General features: G+C 54.4%; 2 protein-coding genes across 8 annotated transcripts; one reads left to right on the top strand and one right to left on the bottom strand.

Annotated features, from left to right (window-relative positions):
• Nucleotides 1–642: 642 nt before the first annotated feature.
• On the bottom strand, nucleotides 643–12,373 carry LOC142408164 (uncharacterized). Of its 6 annotated transcripts, none has more exons than XM_075498314.1 (17): nucleotides 11,935–12,373; nucleotides 11,021–11,135; nucleotides 10,602–10,775; nucleotides 10,407–10,513; nucleotides 9,823–9,960; nucleotides 8,247–8,395; nucleotides 8,037–8,098; nucleotides 6,624–6,726; nucleotides 6,443–6,504; nucleotides 4,855–5,007; nucleotides 3,881–4,050; nucleotides 3,587–3,680; nucleotides 2,796–2,870; nucleotides 2,283–2,395; nucleotides 1,724–1,865; nucleotides 1,125–1,268; nucleotides 643–841 (listed from the first exon to the last, which is right to left on the bottom strand). In XM_075498314.1, the coding sequence occupies exons 1-17, from the start codon at nucleotides 12,141–12,143 to the stop codon at nucleotides 809–811; spliced, it is 2,043 nt and encodes a 680-aa protein (XP_075354429.1). In that variant the 5' UTR covers nucleotides 12,144–12,373; the 3' UTR covers nucleotides 643–808. The 6 variants fall into 6 exon arrangements, with proteins under 6 accessions (XP_075354429.1, XP_075354454.1, XP_075354445.1 ...); XM_075498339.1 differs by lacking the exon at nucleotides 1,125–1,268 and adding an exon at nucleotides 1,343–1,391; XM_075498330.1 differs by lacking the exon at nucleotides 1,125–1,268 and adding an exon at nucleotides 1,343–1,394.
• A 558-nt stretch (nucleotides 12,374–12,931) lies between these two features.
• CYREN (cell cycle regulator of NHEJ) lies at nucleotides 12,932–14,273 on the top strand. Of its 2 annotated transcripts, XM_075498368.1 has the most exons (3): nucleotides 12,946–13,193; nucleotides 13,291–13,360; nucleotides 13,753–14,273. In XM_075498368.1, the coding sequence occupies exons 1-3, from the start codon at nucleotides 13,066–13,068 to the stop codon at nucleotides 13,981–13,983; spliced, it is 429 nt and encodes a 142-aa protein (XP_075354483.1). In that variant the 5' UTR covers nucleotides 12,946–13,065; the 3' UTR covers nucleotides 13,984–14,273. The 2 variants fall into 2 exon arrangements, with proteins under 2 accessions (XP_075354473.1, XP_075354483.1); XM_075498358.1 differs by having other exon boundaries at nucleotides 12,932–13,193; nucleotides 13,291–14,273.
• The last annotated feature ends 357 nt before the right edge of the window (nucleotides 14,274–14,630 follow it).

Raw genomic sequence — 14,630 nt, forward strand, 5'->3', positions numbered from 1 at the left:
TTTGTCCCTCTGGGCTCTCGGCTGCCTGCCCCGGGGCAGCCCTGCTCCCCCGCCTCACGTAGGCCAAGGCTGGGCCCTGCCCTGCTGGCCGTGGGACCCTCTTTGGCTCCCCATCCCCGAGGGAGCAGCGTGCCTGCGCTGCTCCGTGACACTGGTCTCTCACCACCCTCACAAGAGAAAAGGCTTTTCCTGAGGTTGAGGTGGGATTCCCCCTGTTCCAGCTGGTGCCCGCTTCTTCACCCCTTTCCCCTCGGCGGGCTACAAGTCAGTCAGATCCACGTGGGATTTGCAAAGCTTCCATGTCTACCAGAAGCTTGCCCACCACCTTCTGCCCAGACCACCGGGAGGATTGCTCTAAAAAGGCAGGAAGAGTCTGGTAACTGATTATTAGCAGTAGCTCAGCACTAGTCGCTGACCTGAGCACAATCATGGTTCAAGGCGCCCCAGAGGAAAAGGACACAGATGTGAGCTCCCTCTCGGAGATGTCTGCAGGACTGATTTTCATTCAGAGCAAGGGCAGAGAGAAACGTGCTAACTGCCTGCATAGGAAGAGAGCCTGAGTGAGCCTTCAAAAATAGGACTCTCCTCATCCAACCCTGCTAGGTCTGAAGCGCTCCAATTGTGCAGCAAAACGAAGACACATCCTAGATGACACGGTTGATTAAATACCAAGCTGCAACAGAACACTTGGAATGAGATGCAGGGTAGTGGCTGCACAAGGTGGAAGGCAAAGGTTTCCAGGCTTCATTCATCTCCCTGTGAGCACTCTGTTTTCTGGCACTGGCCCTTCCTCTGCTCTAGCATCTTCTCATCGCTCACCGTGTTGGAGGTTCAGCTGTGACTGGGGAAAGAAAATGGCTGTGTGTTACTTTTACAGCAGGCTGGGCCAAAGGTGGCCCTGGAAAGTGGATCCTGGAAGTACAGCACTAAGGCACAGATCCAGAGAGTGAAAACCAAGCACTCAAACGTGTCAAGAACAAAGTTACAGCCTATGGGCTACAGACACATGGGGAAAATTGCGTTACATGGAGATACGGATCAACTTCTTGCGGTTTTTGCCGTATTTCTTGTCCAGCTCTTTCTCCCATCTCTCTTTTAGACTGCTGTATTTGGCTGTGACCCACCATGCTAGTCTCCCAACGACTTCTGAGGTTAAGCCCTGGTTCTGCCCTGGTTCTTCCTGAGTCCCACGCAGAGCGGACAACTTTTCTCGCAGGTCCTGGTTTTATCTTGCCTGCTGCATGCATTTTTTTTGACTGCATCTCCAGCTGTTGGGAAATGTCACCAACTTGTAGGTGGCAAAACAAAAGGAACTCAAAGAGAGAGCTCTAAAGTTACTCACTTCTGTGGAAATCCGTAAGGAGGGGGGCCATCGAGATTGCATTTGTCACCTGCTGACAAGGTGACCAGCTCGGGTCTTCTCACTCAGGGCCCCTGGGACTGTGTCCTGGTGGGGGAGGCCATTGACCTCAGCAGCCCTGCTGGGACTCCTGGCTCATGGTTTCTACCCGTCATGATAACTACATCTGTGTTCATCAACATCATCATCATCATCATCATCTGCTGCTACAACAGCAGCAGGAGGCTCAAGAGAAGTCAATCAATTGCAAAATACAGCCAACAGATAATTGGCAACATGGAAAAAAAGGATAGGAAAAGAATCATACAGGTTCCAGCAGAAAAAAATAATCACCTCAAATCCACCAAACAAACCAGAGCTCACCTTTCTGCCTAGTTTAGCAACTTGGTTGGTCACCTCAGAACAGCTGTTCTTCATCTCTCCCTGGAAACCGAGCTGGGACTCTCTCTTTCTTCCTGCATATGCCATCAGCTTTGTCCGACACCCCTCCAGAAGCATCTTCAACCTGCACAGCAAGTTAGTTAGGAAAGCGTGAAGCAAAGCAACAGTCAGCCTTTTTCACATACTCTTACATAAGCAGCACAGCCATGGCTTGCTTTGTCTGTAACGTGCTTGACAGGCCAGGAATTACTGAGAACAGCCAGCAATCCAGCGCCACACATCACTGGGAGGGCCCAAGGTTTACCTGAAGAGGGGAAGAAAAGACTTCCTTCCCTCCCGGGAGAACTGCGCCCAGCCTGCATTTGCAAGGCCTTTTGTAGCTTTTTAAAACCATAGGCTTGTGCACAGAAGCATCTTGCAAGACTGAACGCGAGGCTTGAATTTGCTCACAAACAGTTATGTACATGCTTTTACATTAGAGTTCAGTAAAGCTTGACTTCTGCTCAACGTGATATTTCTTTAAAGCACTAAAAAGCCATGCCTGCTACGTTCTTCCTCCTGTGCGAGGTTTCTTCTCTGCATTTCGTCCAGAAGCGCTTCTGATCGGCATTTCATCTCGGCCAGCTTCTTCACTTCCTTGCTTGCACGCCCAGACTTCCAAAATAGAAAAGATACATCACACAGAGAACACAGGAACAGGATCCATATGCAGAACGTGCAGACAGCGTTCTCCACAAAGAGGATAACGGAGATCTCCCAAGTCCGGTCTCCTCTCGCACCTCTCAACCACAGAATCTCTCTCCTGTCCACAGCACACAGCCTACCCATCAAAGGAATTGTGCTGCTGATGAACGCAAGTGCCCGCAAATTGTCCACCAAGCGATTCAAAATGCAGCAGCACCAAGGGAATGAGGAAACGTATAGACTTCCCCTGAGGGTGCCCTGCCCAAAAACCTGGGGGGTTCCCCACAGCCTACCTGATCTTTTCATAAATTACCTGCCCACAAGAAATTCAAAGACTAAAACCAGTCATTCCCAGAAGCTGTTCATATACCTGCTGATGTTGGTGTTCCTTTGCAGTCCGTGTTGTCTGAAGGCCAGTTATCAAGTCCTCCAGGCCCTTATGAGCCTACGGCAGCATTAAAAGAAGAAAAAAGAAGTCACGCTAGGCCTTTCCCAACTGAAGGTCACACCTCATGGCCTTTCTTCTTCTCTTGCCGGCATCAGTACAACACAGTGTCTGCCTGCCCCACAACGCCACCCAGCACACAAAATGCTGCCTATGGAGGTGTTGTTCCCTTATTAGTTGCGGATTTTTGTCTTTGGAGGTCTTCTCGTTGCATTATGGACTCACACCTTCGGGCCAAGGAATCCATAGTCACTAAACCAGGAAGGTGACGAGAGTACAGGCAACTGAGGAATTCCTGTCGCAGTCTGATGATGCCAGTCAGGCCTTCAGGATGATGCGCTCAGCACCACCAGAGCCCGCGGAAGCTCCACAACCGAAGGTTCCAAATCGCTCTACTGCATGACTGACTGAAGTGCTGCCTGAGGTCTCAACCTCACGACTGGTCTAAAGCAGAAAATACTTAAGCCAGTGCATTACTGTCAACTCCTTAACAAAGATGGCGTTAAGTAGGACTTGCTGTTGTCTCATGGGACAACTCTTAAAGCCAGAAAGCTGGGGAATGGGCCAGCAGCACTTTCAGAGCAGCCTATAGTCAGTGGAACAGAGGAACTGATCTCTCCCAGGCTCTCCAGGAAAACCTCATCTTAAAATCTCCCCGCCTGAATACGGAACGAGGCTCTGTAGCTGATGAAAAGGGAAGGCTCTGACTAGCTTACTGAGGCAGAGGCTTGCAGGTCTTTCTGAAGGGCTTCAATGGTCTTGGCTTGTTGCTGGGCTGTGGCTTCCAGCCTGGCCTTTCCAACTTGGAGCCTAGAAAGGAAGTACAGGCCTTATCACAGAAGTCCACAAGAGCACAAATCCCAAAAGAAGAGTGTGAAAGAACCTCATCTAAAACAAAAGCATCTTTGAAAATCGTGTATTATGATCTCGCTGGGATGCAAGAAGACCGTCCTGTTGTTTTCACACCATTGCAGAAAGCAAAGCCTTCCTCCACTGTGTTAGTTCCTTACCGTTGCATGCGTTCTTCCAGCTCTGGGATAGCCGCAGTTCCGGAAGATGCGACCAGAAGGCCCTGCAGGTTCCTGGAAGTTGTTAGTTCCCTCTCCTTATTCTTTATGGCGTTCTTCAGGGACTTGGCACGACACTCACTCCGGATGCACTGTTCTTTCACTTCCTGCAGCTGTCAAACCACAACAAGAATCCCCAGTAGAGTCAGCTTAGGTTTGATAAAAAGGAGTGGACTGCTTTGACTCTCACGTCGACTTTCAAAACCCATGTTACTTCTTCATCTTTTATACTGGCCCCTCTCCTACGTCTACACTGATTTCCTACAGCGTTTCCTAAACGCTGCCACAACACTCCTCCTCCTCTCTCAAGGACTCCAAACACTCTTTGTAGCCACTTGTTGGCTACTCCAACACGGTTAGAAGCTCCTCCTGCTCCTAAAGTGACTTTGCAACTCCATAACAATGATGATGTGATGAGGGAATACAAAAAAGCACCAGCGCAACACTCCAGTGTGCCTACTCTTTCTCTGTCAGCACACACTCCGCTTTGCCAAAACCAAGAGAAGAAGCAAATACACGTGCTCTGTGAAACCTGAGAAGCAGCTTTTTGAAAGGAATACACACACCCTTCTCCAATTAAGGACAAAGGGACTTCACCGTTAGTGACCTTTCTAATTGTAGTCGCCAGGCTTATAAAACAAGGCGAGTCACTTACATGTCACTCAATCTACTCCTGCTGCAAAGTTCTCTAGTGTACTAAGACCACGTTAGCGCAGCCCTCCGCTGTTACTTCAAGCGGTGCAAACAGGCAGGCACCAAAGGCAGCAGTGCTGTTCCTTCCCAGCCCCCTCATCACAGCTAGCCACACACTGAACCACCCTGGGTTACACAAAACCCCCAAGAAAGGATCAGTTCGCCGCTCTGGTCTGCTACAAAAAAGGCCTGGGCCCCTGCCAAGAGAGAGGCTTTCTCCATACCTTAGCTTTAGACCTGTCCAGTTCCTTCTGCAACTGCAGTTTCTGTTCCTGCAGGTGCCTGCTGTAGCGCTTCTTAGCTTCAAGTGAAGCTTCTGCCAGGGAGTTCTTTTTGAGAGCATCAGCAAGCTCCTGCTGCAGCTGCCTGACCCATCTCTAAAGAAAGGGTGTTCCATGAGCGTGGAGAAATCAGTAAGCAGATGACAACATGAGAGATGCTTTGACTGATGGGATTCTATCATTAGGTGGGTCTTCAGGGTGGCCAGCAGGTCAAGGGAGGCGATTCTCCCCTTCTACTCTGCTCTCGTGAGACTCCATCTGGAGTACTGGATCCAGCTCTGGGGTCGCCAACACCAGGACAGGAAGGCATGGACGTGTTAGAGAGGGTCCAGAGGAGGGCCACAAAAATGATCAGAGGCCACGTATACCTCTCCCGTGAAGAAAGGCTGAGAGAATTGGGGTTGTTCAGCCTGGGGAAGAACAGGATGTGGGCAGACTTTATTGCAGCCTTACAACATCGAAAGATGAAGAAAGACTTTTTACCAAGGCCTGTAGTGACAGGACAAGGGGCAATGATTTTAAACTAAAAGAGCGGAGATTTACATTGGTCACGAGGAAAAAATTTTTTGCAAGGAGGGTGGTGGGGTACTGGTCCAGGTTGCCCAGAGAAGTTGTGGATTCCCTATCGCTGGAACTGTTCAAAGTCAGGTTGGACAGAGCTTTAACCAATCTGATGTAGTGGAAGATGTCCCTGCCCACAGCAGGGGGTTGGACTAGATGATCTGAGCACCTTGCCTGCAGCACAGGCACATCAGGGTCCCAGTTATGAGCGTGTGGCAGAGGCAGCAGTAGAGGGAAACGAGCCCAAAAGCAAGCGAGCCCCGTGGGGCCCCACTGCCTCCTTCAGAGAAGGGGAAGAGTGGCTGGAAAGCTGCCTGGTGGAAAAGGACCTCAGGGTGTTGGTCGAGAGGCAGCTGAATATGAGCTGGCAGTGTGCCCAGGTGGCCAAGAAGGCCAATAGCATCCTGGCTTGTATCAGAAATAGTGGGGCCAGTGGGACTTGGGAAGTGATTGTCCCTCTGTACTCAGCACTGGTGAGGCCGCACCTCAACTACTGTGTTCAGTTTTGGGCCCCTCACTAGCAGAAAGACATTGAGGGGCTGGGGTGCGTCCAAAGAAGAGCAACGAAGCTGGTGAAGGGTCTAAGAACAAGTCCTGTGAGGAGCAGCTGAGGGAACTGGAGTTGTTTAGGCTGGAGAAAAGGAGGCTGACGGGAGAGCTTATGGCTCTCTGCAACTACCTGCTGAAAGGAGGTTGTAGCGAGGTGGGTGTTGGTCTCTTCTCCCAAGTAGCAGGCAATAGGACGAGCAGAAACGGCCTCAAGTTGCGCCAGGGCAGGTTTACACTGGATATGAGGAAAAATTTCTTGAATGAAAGGGTTATTGAGTCACCATCCCTGGAGGTATTCAGAAGATGAGTATATGTGGTGCTTAGGGACACGGTTTAGGGCTGGACTTGGCAGTGTTAGCTTTACAGTTGGACTCGATGATCTTAAGGGTCTTTTCCAACCTAAATGATTCTATGATTCTACCTCAGAATCAAAAGGGGAGTCATCATCTTCCTCTTGTTCTGCTCCTGCCGCTGGCAAGACACCTACAAAGGAGGTAAGAAGCATGATGCTGCCGTGACTGGTTATTTCCCTCTGCTTTTCCCCATCTGCTTCACTCCAGAGAAGCTTACAAAGGTAACCATTTAGTTCGTCAGGAAATTACCATTGCTGCGCTCCTCTGCAACGGACTGCGCGCACACTCCGTGTCCACGTGCAGCTGGAAGCTTCACGCTGGCCCACACTTTCCTGGGACCTTCAGAATCCGTCTGCGTAATTTAAAAGATACATGTGAGAACGGGCACAGGCTCCTCCTTGACCCGTTTCCACGCACAAAGCTCCCGCTTCAGCCAGCCCATGTAATGTGGCATCAGGTGACGGCAAGAACGAAAAGGGCAAACACGGCCAGCGTGTTAGGCATCTCTGTTGAGCAGGGCTTTCAAAAGGGGCTGAAGTACACCTGCCCAAGATAGAGAAGACCTAGGCAGAAGCAGCTAAGTGTCTAGACTGTAGGTCCTACAGGCAACCATTTGATACTGACTGCATTGAGAGAAGAGAGCTGTGTGGCGGAAAACCAGCAATCCTCACAGCGCCAGCCTTCTAGGATTTCAGAGGACTGTAACCAGCGGGAAGCTTTACTGCTTCAATCCGACACTAGAAATCCAGCTCAAAGGCCAGCTGCGAGGAGACTCGGGTCATTAGCTTGACCTCACCGTGTCCCAGTCCTAACTGAACAGCTTGCCTGCAGCACCGGCACGTCAAGGTCCCAGTTATGAGCGTGTGGCAGAGGCAGCAGTAGAGGGAAACGAGCCCAAAAGCAAGCAAGCCCCGTGGGGCCCCACTGCCTCCTTCAGAGAAGGGGAAGAGCAGCTGGAAAGCTGCCTGGCGGGAAATGCCCTGGGGGTGTTGGTCAGGAGGCAGCTGAATATGAGCTGGCAGTGTGCCCAGGTGACCAAGAAGGCCAATAGCATCCTGGCTTGTATCAGAAATAGTGGGGCCAGTGGAACTCGGGAAGTGATTGTCCCTCTGTACTCAGCACTGGTGAGGCCGCACCTCGACTACTGCGTTCAGTTTTGGGCCCCTCACTAGCAGAAAGACATTGAGGGGCTGGCGCGCGTCCAAAGAAGAGCAACAAAGCTGGTGAAGGGTCTAAGAACAAGTCCTGTGAGGAGCAGCTGAGGGAACTGGAGTTGTTTAGGCTGGGGGAAAGGAGGCTGACGGGAGAGCTTATGGCTCTCTGCAACTACCTGCTGAAAGGAGGTTGTAGCGAGGTGGGTGTTGGTCTCTTCTCCCAAGTAGCAGGCAATAGGACGAGCAGAAACGGCCTCAAGTTGCGCCAGGGCAGGTTTACACTGGATATGAGGAAAAATTTCTTGACTGAAAGGGTTATCAAGCACTGGAACAGGCTGCCCAGGGAAGTGGTTGAGTCACCATCCCTGGAGGTATTCAGAAGATGAGTATATGTGGTGCTTAGGCACACAGTCTAGGGCTGGACTTGGCAGTGTTAGCTTTACAGTTGGACTCGATGATCTTAAGGGTCTTTTCCAACCTAAATGATTCTATGATTCTGTGATTCTACCTCAGAATCAAAAGGGGAGTCATCATCTTCCTCTTGTTCTGCTCCTGCCGCTGGCAAGACACCTACAAAGGAGGTAAGAAGCGTGATGCTGCTGTGACTGCTTATTTCACTCTGCCTTTTCCCGTCTCTGCATCAAGACGACAATTTATCATTCTTCTACAGGCCACAGTGATTTGTCTTCATCACCTCCTCCACGGTGAAGGATCCTACCTGCTCTAGTCAGTGCAGGTGTGCCCAAGGGAAAGTCAGCAGTTGTCCCAGAGCAAGAGCTGTCAAGTACTGCTGGGCCTTGTGGGCCTCCTGCAGAACGTTCTCCCATCCTTTCACAGCCCATGTATTCCTCCAGTTGTTTAGGAATACTATATACAGAAAGGAAGGAAATGCATTCGGTAAAAATACCCACACACTTGCATACACTCTCTACTGGAAGAGCAACAGCCATTCCTGAGCCACCCTACCATATTCATAGCCAGCTGGTAAAGGGTAACCCCACCCCCCCGCCCCTTACTGCACCACTGGAGTAGTGGAGACTATAATACTCACTATAGGCATGTTCACGCTACAGATGCCTATTCTTCATCTTTCAAGTAACTCATCCCTGCTGACTACAGTCTCGTGTGATAAAGTTCCTCCCCATTTTGAGGGCCAGCGAGATTAACAAGCCCCCTGGCAGAATGACATCTAACTACCAGGCTTCTACCTCAGCGGGACACTACACTAATGCTGTAGCAACTCCTCATGTCAAGCTGGGGTGACGTCTGCTGAACCCCAGTCCTGACTTGGAAGGGCTTCAGAAATTCCCATGGTTAGTCTGAGGACCTGAGAGTTTAGAGAGCTTCTAAGTGGGATATCAAGAGGCCAACCAAGATTGCAGTTGCATTCCAAGCAGTGCAGGGGTTAACTACATTGCATAGGTGTTATCTTCTAACAACCCTGGCAGAGGGTCGGTTGGGGCTCCGGAGAGAGACCACTTTCAGGTTTGCTTCATAAGCAGAACTAAAAAGAAAACAAAAAACCCCAAACAAACAAGAAAAGAAAATACTAAAAACGTGCTCCAGACCAAGGCTGCTATGCAGAATGGTGCATTAGCACAACATTGATACTGTGCCAGAAGCCTGGAGGGAAGGAATGAACATCTTGCTTTGCTAGAGCAGTCCTCAAACATGCTCTATTCCTTAAAGGGGTTTTTACTCCACAGTTTACCCAGGCACCCTTCTCTCCTGCTTCCCATCCATAGAGGCTGACAGAAGGGGCAGGGGGAGAAGAAATGAAGTCGAGATCCGGTCACAGGCAGTTGTTTATGGCCAGACAAGGCATGCTTGTAGGCATAATGCAGTTCATTCACCCATCAGTGGGCTACCATCACTAGGAAAGAGGGCTGTTTCCTTCAGCCTAGCTGTTAAGCACACGTAGCCACCTTAGGAAAGGAACGGCCAGGGGTGCAAAGCTACCCATGAGAGGAAGAAAACTGCTGAAGAGTTTAACTCAGGGGGTATCAGTTAGATCCTCTCTGAAACAAAAGGCAGGTAGTTGCTAGTCAGTTGAGTTGCGTGGAGCTTGGCAGCACACAGGTGAATTCTTGGAGAGAACTGTGGGGGGAAGTTTTCCTCAACTTCCAAATCCACTCTTGACACACAAAGAGATGCATCAGAAGACATCACTGAGCCCAGCTTCAACAAAGGTCTCAATACCTCATTAAACCCTGGTGATGTTACCAAAAAGGGCCATACATCAGCACAGACATTCTGACAATGCAACTGCTCTAATGAGGATGTAAAACACTTACTCAGCATTTGCAGACACACTGGCATAACACATAGGCGTGGAGGCAAAAATGTCTTCATGAGAAAGATCAGCACCATGCTGAAGAAGAAGTCGTATTACATTCTTATCTCCAGCACAAACAGCAACCGTAAGAGTGGTCCTAAAGAATCCAAGAGATGACAGGAAATACATCAGCTTCTGCGGATATTGCATTGCCATTACTTCAGTCCCTCTTTGCTCCCCAAACAATTAATTTCCCCTCTCCTACGGGCAGAGGGCAAGCACAGCCAAACTCGTGGACGCGTTGGAGAATTCAGGTTGGTGGGACGTCAGGAGGCCTCCAGGCCAACCACCTGCCCAGAGCAGACTCAAGGGGGTGTACGTGTGTGCGGCACCACAGCCAATACTTTCTTGCAGTCCTCAGTGCAGAAATTGTCCCCTGAGGTAAGAGAGCAGCCGAGCATGCGTCTGCTTTCACAAGTCACACAGAAGGAGCTCCATCTGGGCAGCTCCTGGTTCTTTTTCAAAGCTCATTCCTATGCCTCCCATCAATCCAACTTGAACAATGCTAAGGAGTCCCACATGCACTTCAGACAAACCCTTCACCTTTTAAGGTTATCTTGAGCATGCACATCAGCTCCTTTTTGAAGAAGGAACTCGACCATCTCTTCACAGTGCTCGGTGATGGCAACAGCAAGCGGAGTGTATCCCAACTGAAAGGAGAAATCATCTCCCTTACAATAACACAGAAAAGTCAAGCGCGCTTTGGGAAGAGGAGCCTTACCCAAAGTCCAAGCTTACCTTATTCTGAGCATCAACATGGGCATTGTGCTCAAGTAACAGCTCCACTAGAGATTTGCTACGCATGATGGTAGCCAGGTGAAGGGCAGTGTTGCCACCAGCACCTCTGAGGTCAGCGTTGGCACCGTGCTCCAGCAGAATAGCCGCACAGTCTTTGTGCTGGCACTCTACTGCCTGGAAACCAGACACAAAGGAGGAGTAACTTCCAACATCTACGTTTCTCTCTGTCAGAACTCCCGCATGTTCCCAACACTGGAACGTATGAGCGTCTTCAAAGATTAGGCAACATATGCCCCTTCCGTGCTGACTACAACATACCTACTTCTACGCAGGCTTACATAAAGAACTGTGCAAGGTACGTGTCGCTCAGTGCGTAACCAATAAGCCCAACATGCAACAGCATAACGTATTCCCCATACCTTCATCAGCGGTGATTTCTTACAATTGTCACGAGGGTTTAGCTGGCACTTCTTTCCTGCTAGAAATCGAACGACATCTGTATGGCCGTTCGCACAAGCAAGATGCAGAGGCGTCCTAGAAATTAAATATATTCAGTTAACACAGACAGGCAGCTGGAGACATCGTTTCAGGCTGTGGTACCCGCCGCATAGGGCCACAAGCCTCAACTGGCAAAAAGCAAGCCAAAAGCAAGCTTTCTTGTTCCAGAGCTGGCGGCAGCAGTTGCACACCCAAAGCCTGTGGCCGGCTAGGAACAGTCCCCAGCACCTCTGTTGACTCAGGAGGCATTTCCTCAGCTGTGTCAATGAACTTGCACAACCAGAGTCCTGTGCCCAGGCACCGATCCGTGCCCCCAGCAGGACTGCCCAGCCACCCAAGCGCAGCAAAGGAGACCACCTCTTGGCAGCCTGGAGTCTGTGGAGGCTACGTAAGTCTAGGGAGACTGTGGAGTCGGCGCAAGCCCCTGGGTTTTCCCCTGATCAGCCCGTGCCAGACATGTCCCAGAGACAAAGGGGATGGGATTTCTAACAGCAACGGGAAGGCTGTGCCGTCTTTCTGTGAACCCGTGTCCTGCTCAAGCAAGCCCCTCGGTCTGGCAACAGGAAAGGAGCCGTCTCTGCTTGGACAAAGGCCTGCTGAGCTTTAGGCACCACAGAAGATTCACTACAGGGACCAGGCTGGCAGAGCAGAGCAGGGCAGAGCGGAGCGGAGCGGAGCATCCACCACCGCCTGTCCCAGCTTGGGCAGGCGTCCGGTAAGGCCAGCGCTGTGGAGCCGGCCCTGCTCCGAAGGCGCCTGCGACCGTGCTGGGCTTTGCCGGCTCTTCCAGCCGGGGTGGGTGAAGGCTTTGCTGCGGGCACTGCCCGCCCCTTACTGCTTCTTCGCATCCCGCTTGTTGATGCGGAGTCTCTTCCACCACCAGTGCCGCTGCAGCTGGGCCAGGTCACCGCTGGCGGCCGCGCTGTGCAGCCCGCCCCGGCCCTTCTCCTGGAGGTCGGGGGTCTCGACGGCGCAGGGCGCGGAAGCGCTGCCGGACGGCGGCCGCTCCCGCACCCTCCTGAGGAGTCCGATGAGCCTCTGCATGCTGCGGCGGGGACGAGGGCACGGCCCGCCCCGCGGCGAGCAGCCGCAGGAGGTGCCCGGCGGGGAGGGGGAGAGAGCGGGGAGAGCCGAGAGCCGAGCCCCGAGCGGCGGCCGGGGCTCCCAGCCCTCGACGCTCCCAGCCAGAGACGCGCTGCCGGTCCCGCCGCGGCGGCGACAGCACTGAGCGCCGGTGGCTGCAGGGGGCGGCCTAAGAGCGGCAGCGGCGAGCGCGCTCGGAGCGTCACAGAGGGCGTGACGGGGGGGGCGGGATGACGCCGGCCCCTGTAACAGAGGCGGGCGGGCTCTGCCTCTGCTGTCAGGGCGCCCGCGGGGCAGAGGTCGAGTGGCCGGGAAACGCCTTCGAAAACGTGCCGTGTGCACAGCTGCTGTTTGAGAGGCCGGCTTGCGCCCTTCTTAGAATATTTAAGGCTGCGTCCTTCTGTGCGCCGGGCGCGGTTCTGGGGTGCAGCGCGGCAGCGGTGGTCGCGGACGGGGCTGCCGGCAAACGGTTGAGCGCGCAGCGGAGCTTCGCTCTGTCCCGCCTCTGCGCTGATGCGGCGGGAGCGGCGTCTGCCCGGGCGCCAGCCCGCTGCATCTGCCTGACCCTCCCAGCTCCCGCGCTTTCCCCAGAGACCAAGCCCGCCTGCGCGGCCTCCCTGGCTGGCTGCCTGCCGGCATTGCTCCCTCCCCGCCTGGTCGAGCACCGGGCTCTGTCCCGACTTGGGTCTGTGGGGGTTGGGGTGGGTTTGTTGCTCGCCTGCGCTCACGGCTTGGCGAGGAAGAGGGCTTGGGGTGACGGCAGAAAGCCGCCCCAGCGGCACCGGCGGCGGCGGGGGGAGCCCTCGGCTTCCCGCTGCGGGGGGAGGGGGCGGCTCCCGGGGCCGCACCGCCCCGCTTCTCCCGCGCTGCTGCCGCGCGGGGGATGGCGGCGGGCGCGCGGCGGCGGCTCCTCCCGGCCTGGATGGGGGCGGCAGGGGACGAGCGGGCGGCGGCGGCGGCGGCGGCCCCGGCCCCCAAGGCCGGGCGGCGGCAGGCGAAGGCAGGGCCCAGGTAGCGCGGCGGGGGCGGCGGGCGGGCGGGCGGGCGAGGCCCTGCCCGGCCGTGCCCTGCCCTGCCCGCGCTGAGCGGCTCCCCGTGCGGCACGCAGGGCGGCGGCGGTGGTGTACTGCATGAACGAGGCGGAGCTGGTGGACGTGGCCCTGGCGGTCCTGGCCGAGGTGAGCCCGGACCCCCGGGGGTGGGGACGCGGCCCTGGCCGTACCAGCGCGGCCGGGAGGGCTCCGGGGCGCGGGCAGGGAGCGCTGTCGCCCCCGGCTCCCTGGCGGCCCCTCTCCGGGAGGCGGGTCTGGAGGCGCTGCCGAGCGCCGCCCGGGTTTCCCGGTCGCCTCCTCCTCTTCCCGGAGGCCGCCGGCGCCGGCGCAGCTGCTTTTGCCCCCCGGCCGCCCCGGCGGGCCCTGTGGACAAAACCAGCCTCCACCGCGGACCTGGGGACTGGCGAGGGGTGTCCCGCGGGGATGGTGGGCTGCTCCCCTACCCCTTGCGGTGCTCCCGGGGTGAAGTCGCGCACAGCCGGGTCTGTTTTTTTTTTCCTTTTGGTTGGAATCTACAGTGCGAGGAAGGTGAGGAGAAGGCCCGGTCCAGGAGCGAAGAGGAGCAGGAGCTCCAGGCAACACCAAACGCGGCTCCTGGAAGCACAGCCAGCACGGGGGGAAGCGGCGACCACAGTCTGGCTCTCCCATCCCCTCCTGACGCTGGTGCTGGTGCCAACGCAGAGAGGACAGGCTGGGAGGACTCTGAGGACGACGTCCTGAAATATGTCAGGGAGATCTTTTTCAGCTAACGTTGCCTCCTGTTTGGCTCCCCAGGAGCAAAGGGGACAGTGGGGGCAGTGTCACCTCCCACAGCACTGAGGCTGGTGGGAGGAGGGCCTGTGGTGGCTGTGTATCTGCCGTGTTGGTGGCCTGTGGAGCTGGTAGGATGCCCATGAAGGCCATGGGGGAAAAGGAGGGGGGCACTCGCTTCTCCCACTGTGTGCTGGGCTCAGTGGGATTTGGCTCCAGATGAGGTTATGTTCATTTCTGTTTGGCATCTTGGAGCATGGACAGATTAAAGAGGACATGGGGGTTTCTGTGAGTGTCCCTTTGGTGGGTCAGAGTTGGGACTGGAGGGGAGAAGGGAGTTGCTGGCCCTGGAAGGCCTTTGCTGGCTCTGCAGAGCTGGATAGTCATGATTCAGCCTTGGAGCTCCCTTGTCCTTGTGATCCCTCTGTGACAGCTGCAGTGGGCCTAGCACGCTGTCCCCATTGGGCCCGGCGCTAAATTTCCCTCTAGGCTGGGGTAGGCCTCCCATAGCTGAGGAAGACATGGGCGGGAGCAGACTGGCAGGGACGGGGACCATCCTGAGGGGGCTGAGCCCATAGCAGTGTGCATGGAGGTCTAGAGAGGCATCCTCTTCCTGGTCCGAAGCAAGGATGAACAAACCACATGA

This window comes from Mycteria americana, chromosome 1 (genome assembly GCF_035582795.1).
Source record: "Mycteria americana isolate JAX WOST 10 ecotype Jacksonville Zoo and Gardens chromosome 1, USCA_MyAme_1.0, whole genome shotgun sequence".
Taxonomy (NCBI): Eukaryota; Metazoa; Chordata; class Aves; order Ciconiiformes; family Ciconiidae; genus Mycteria; species Mycteria americana.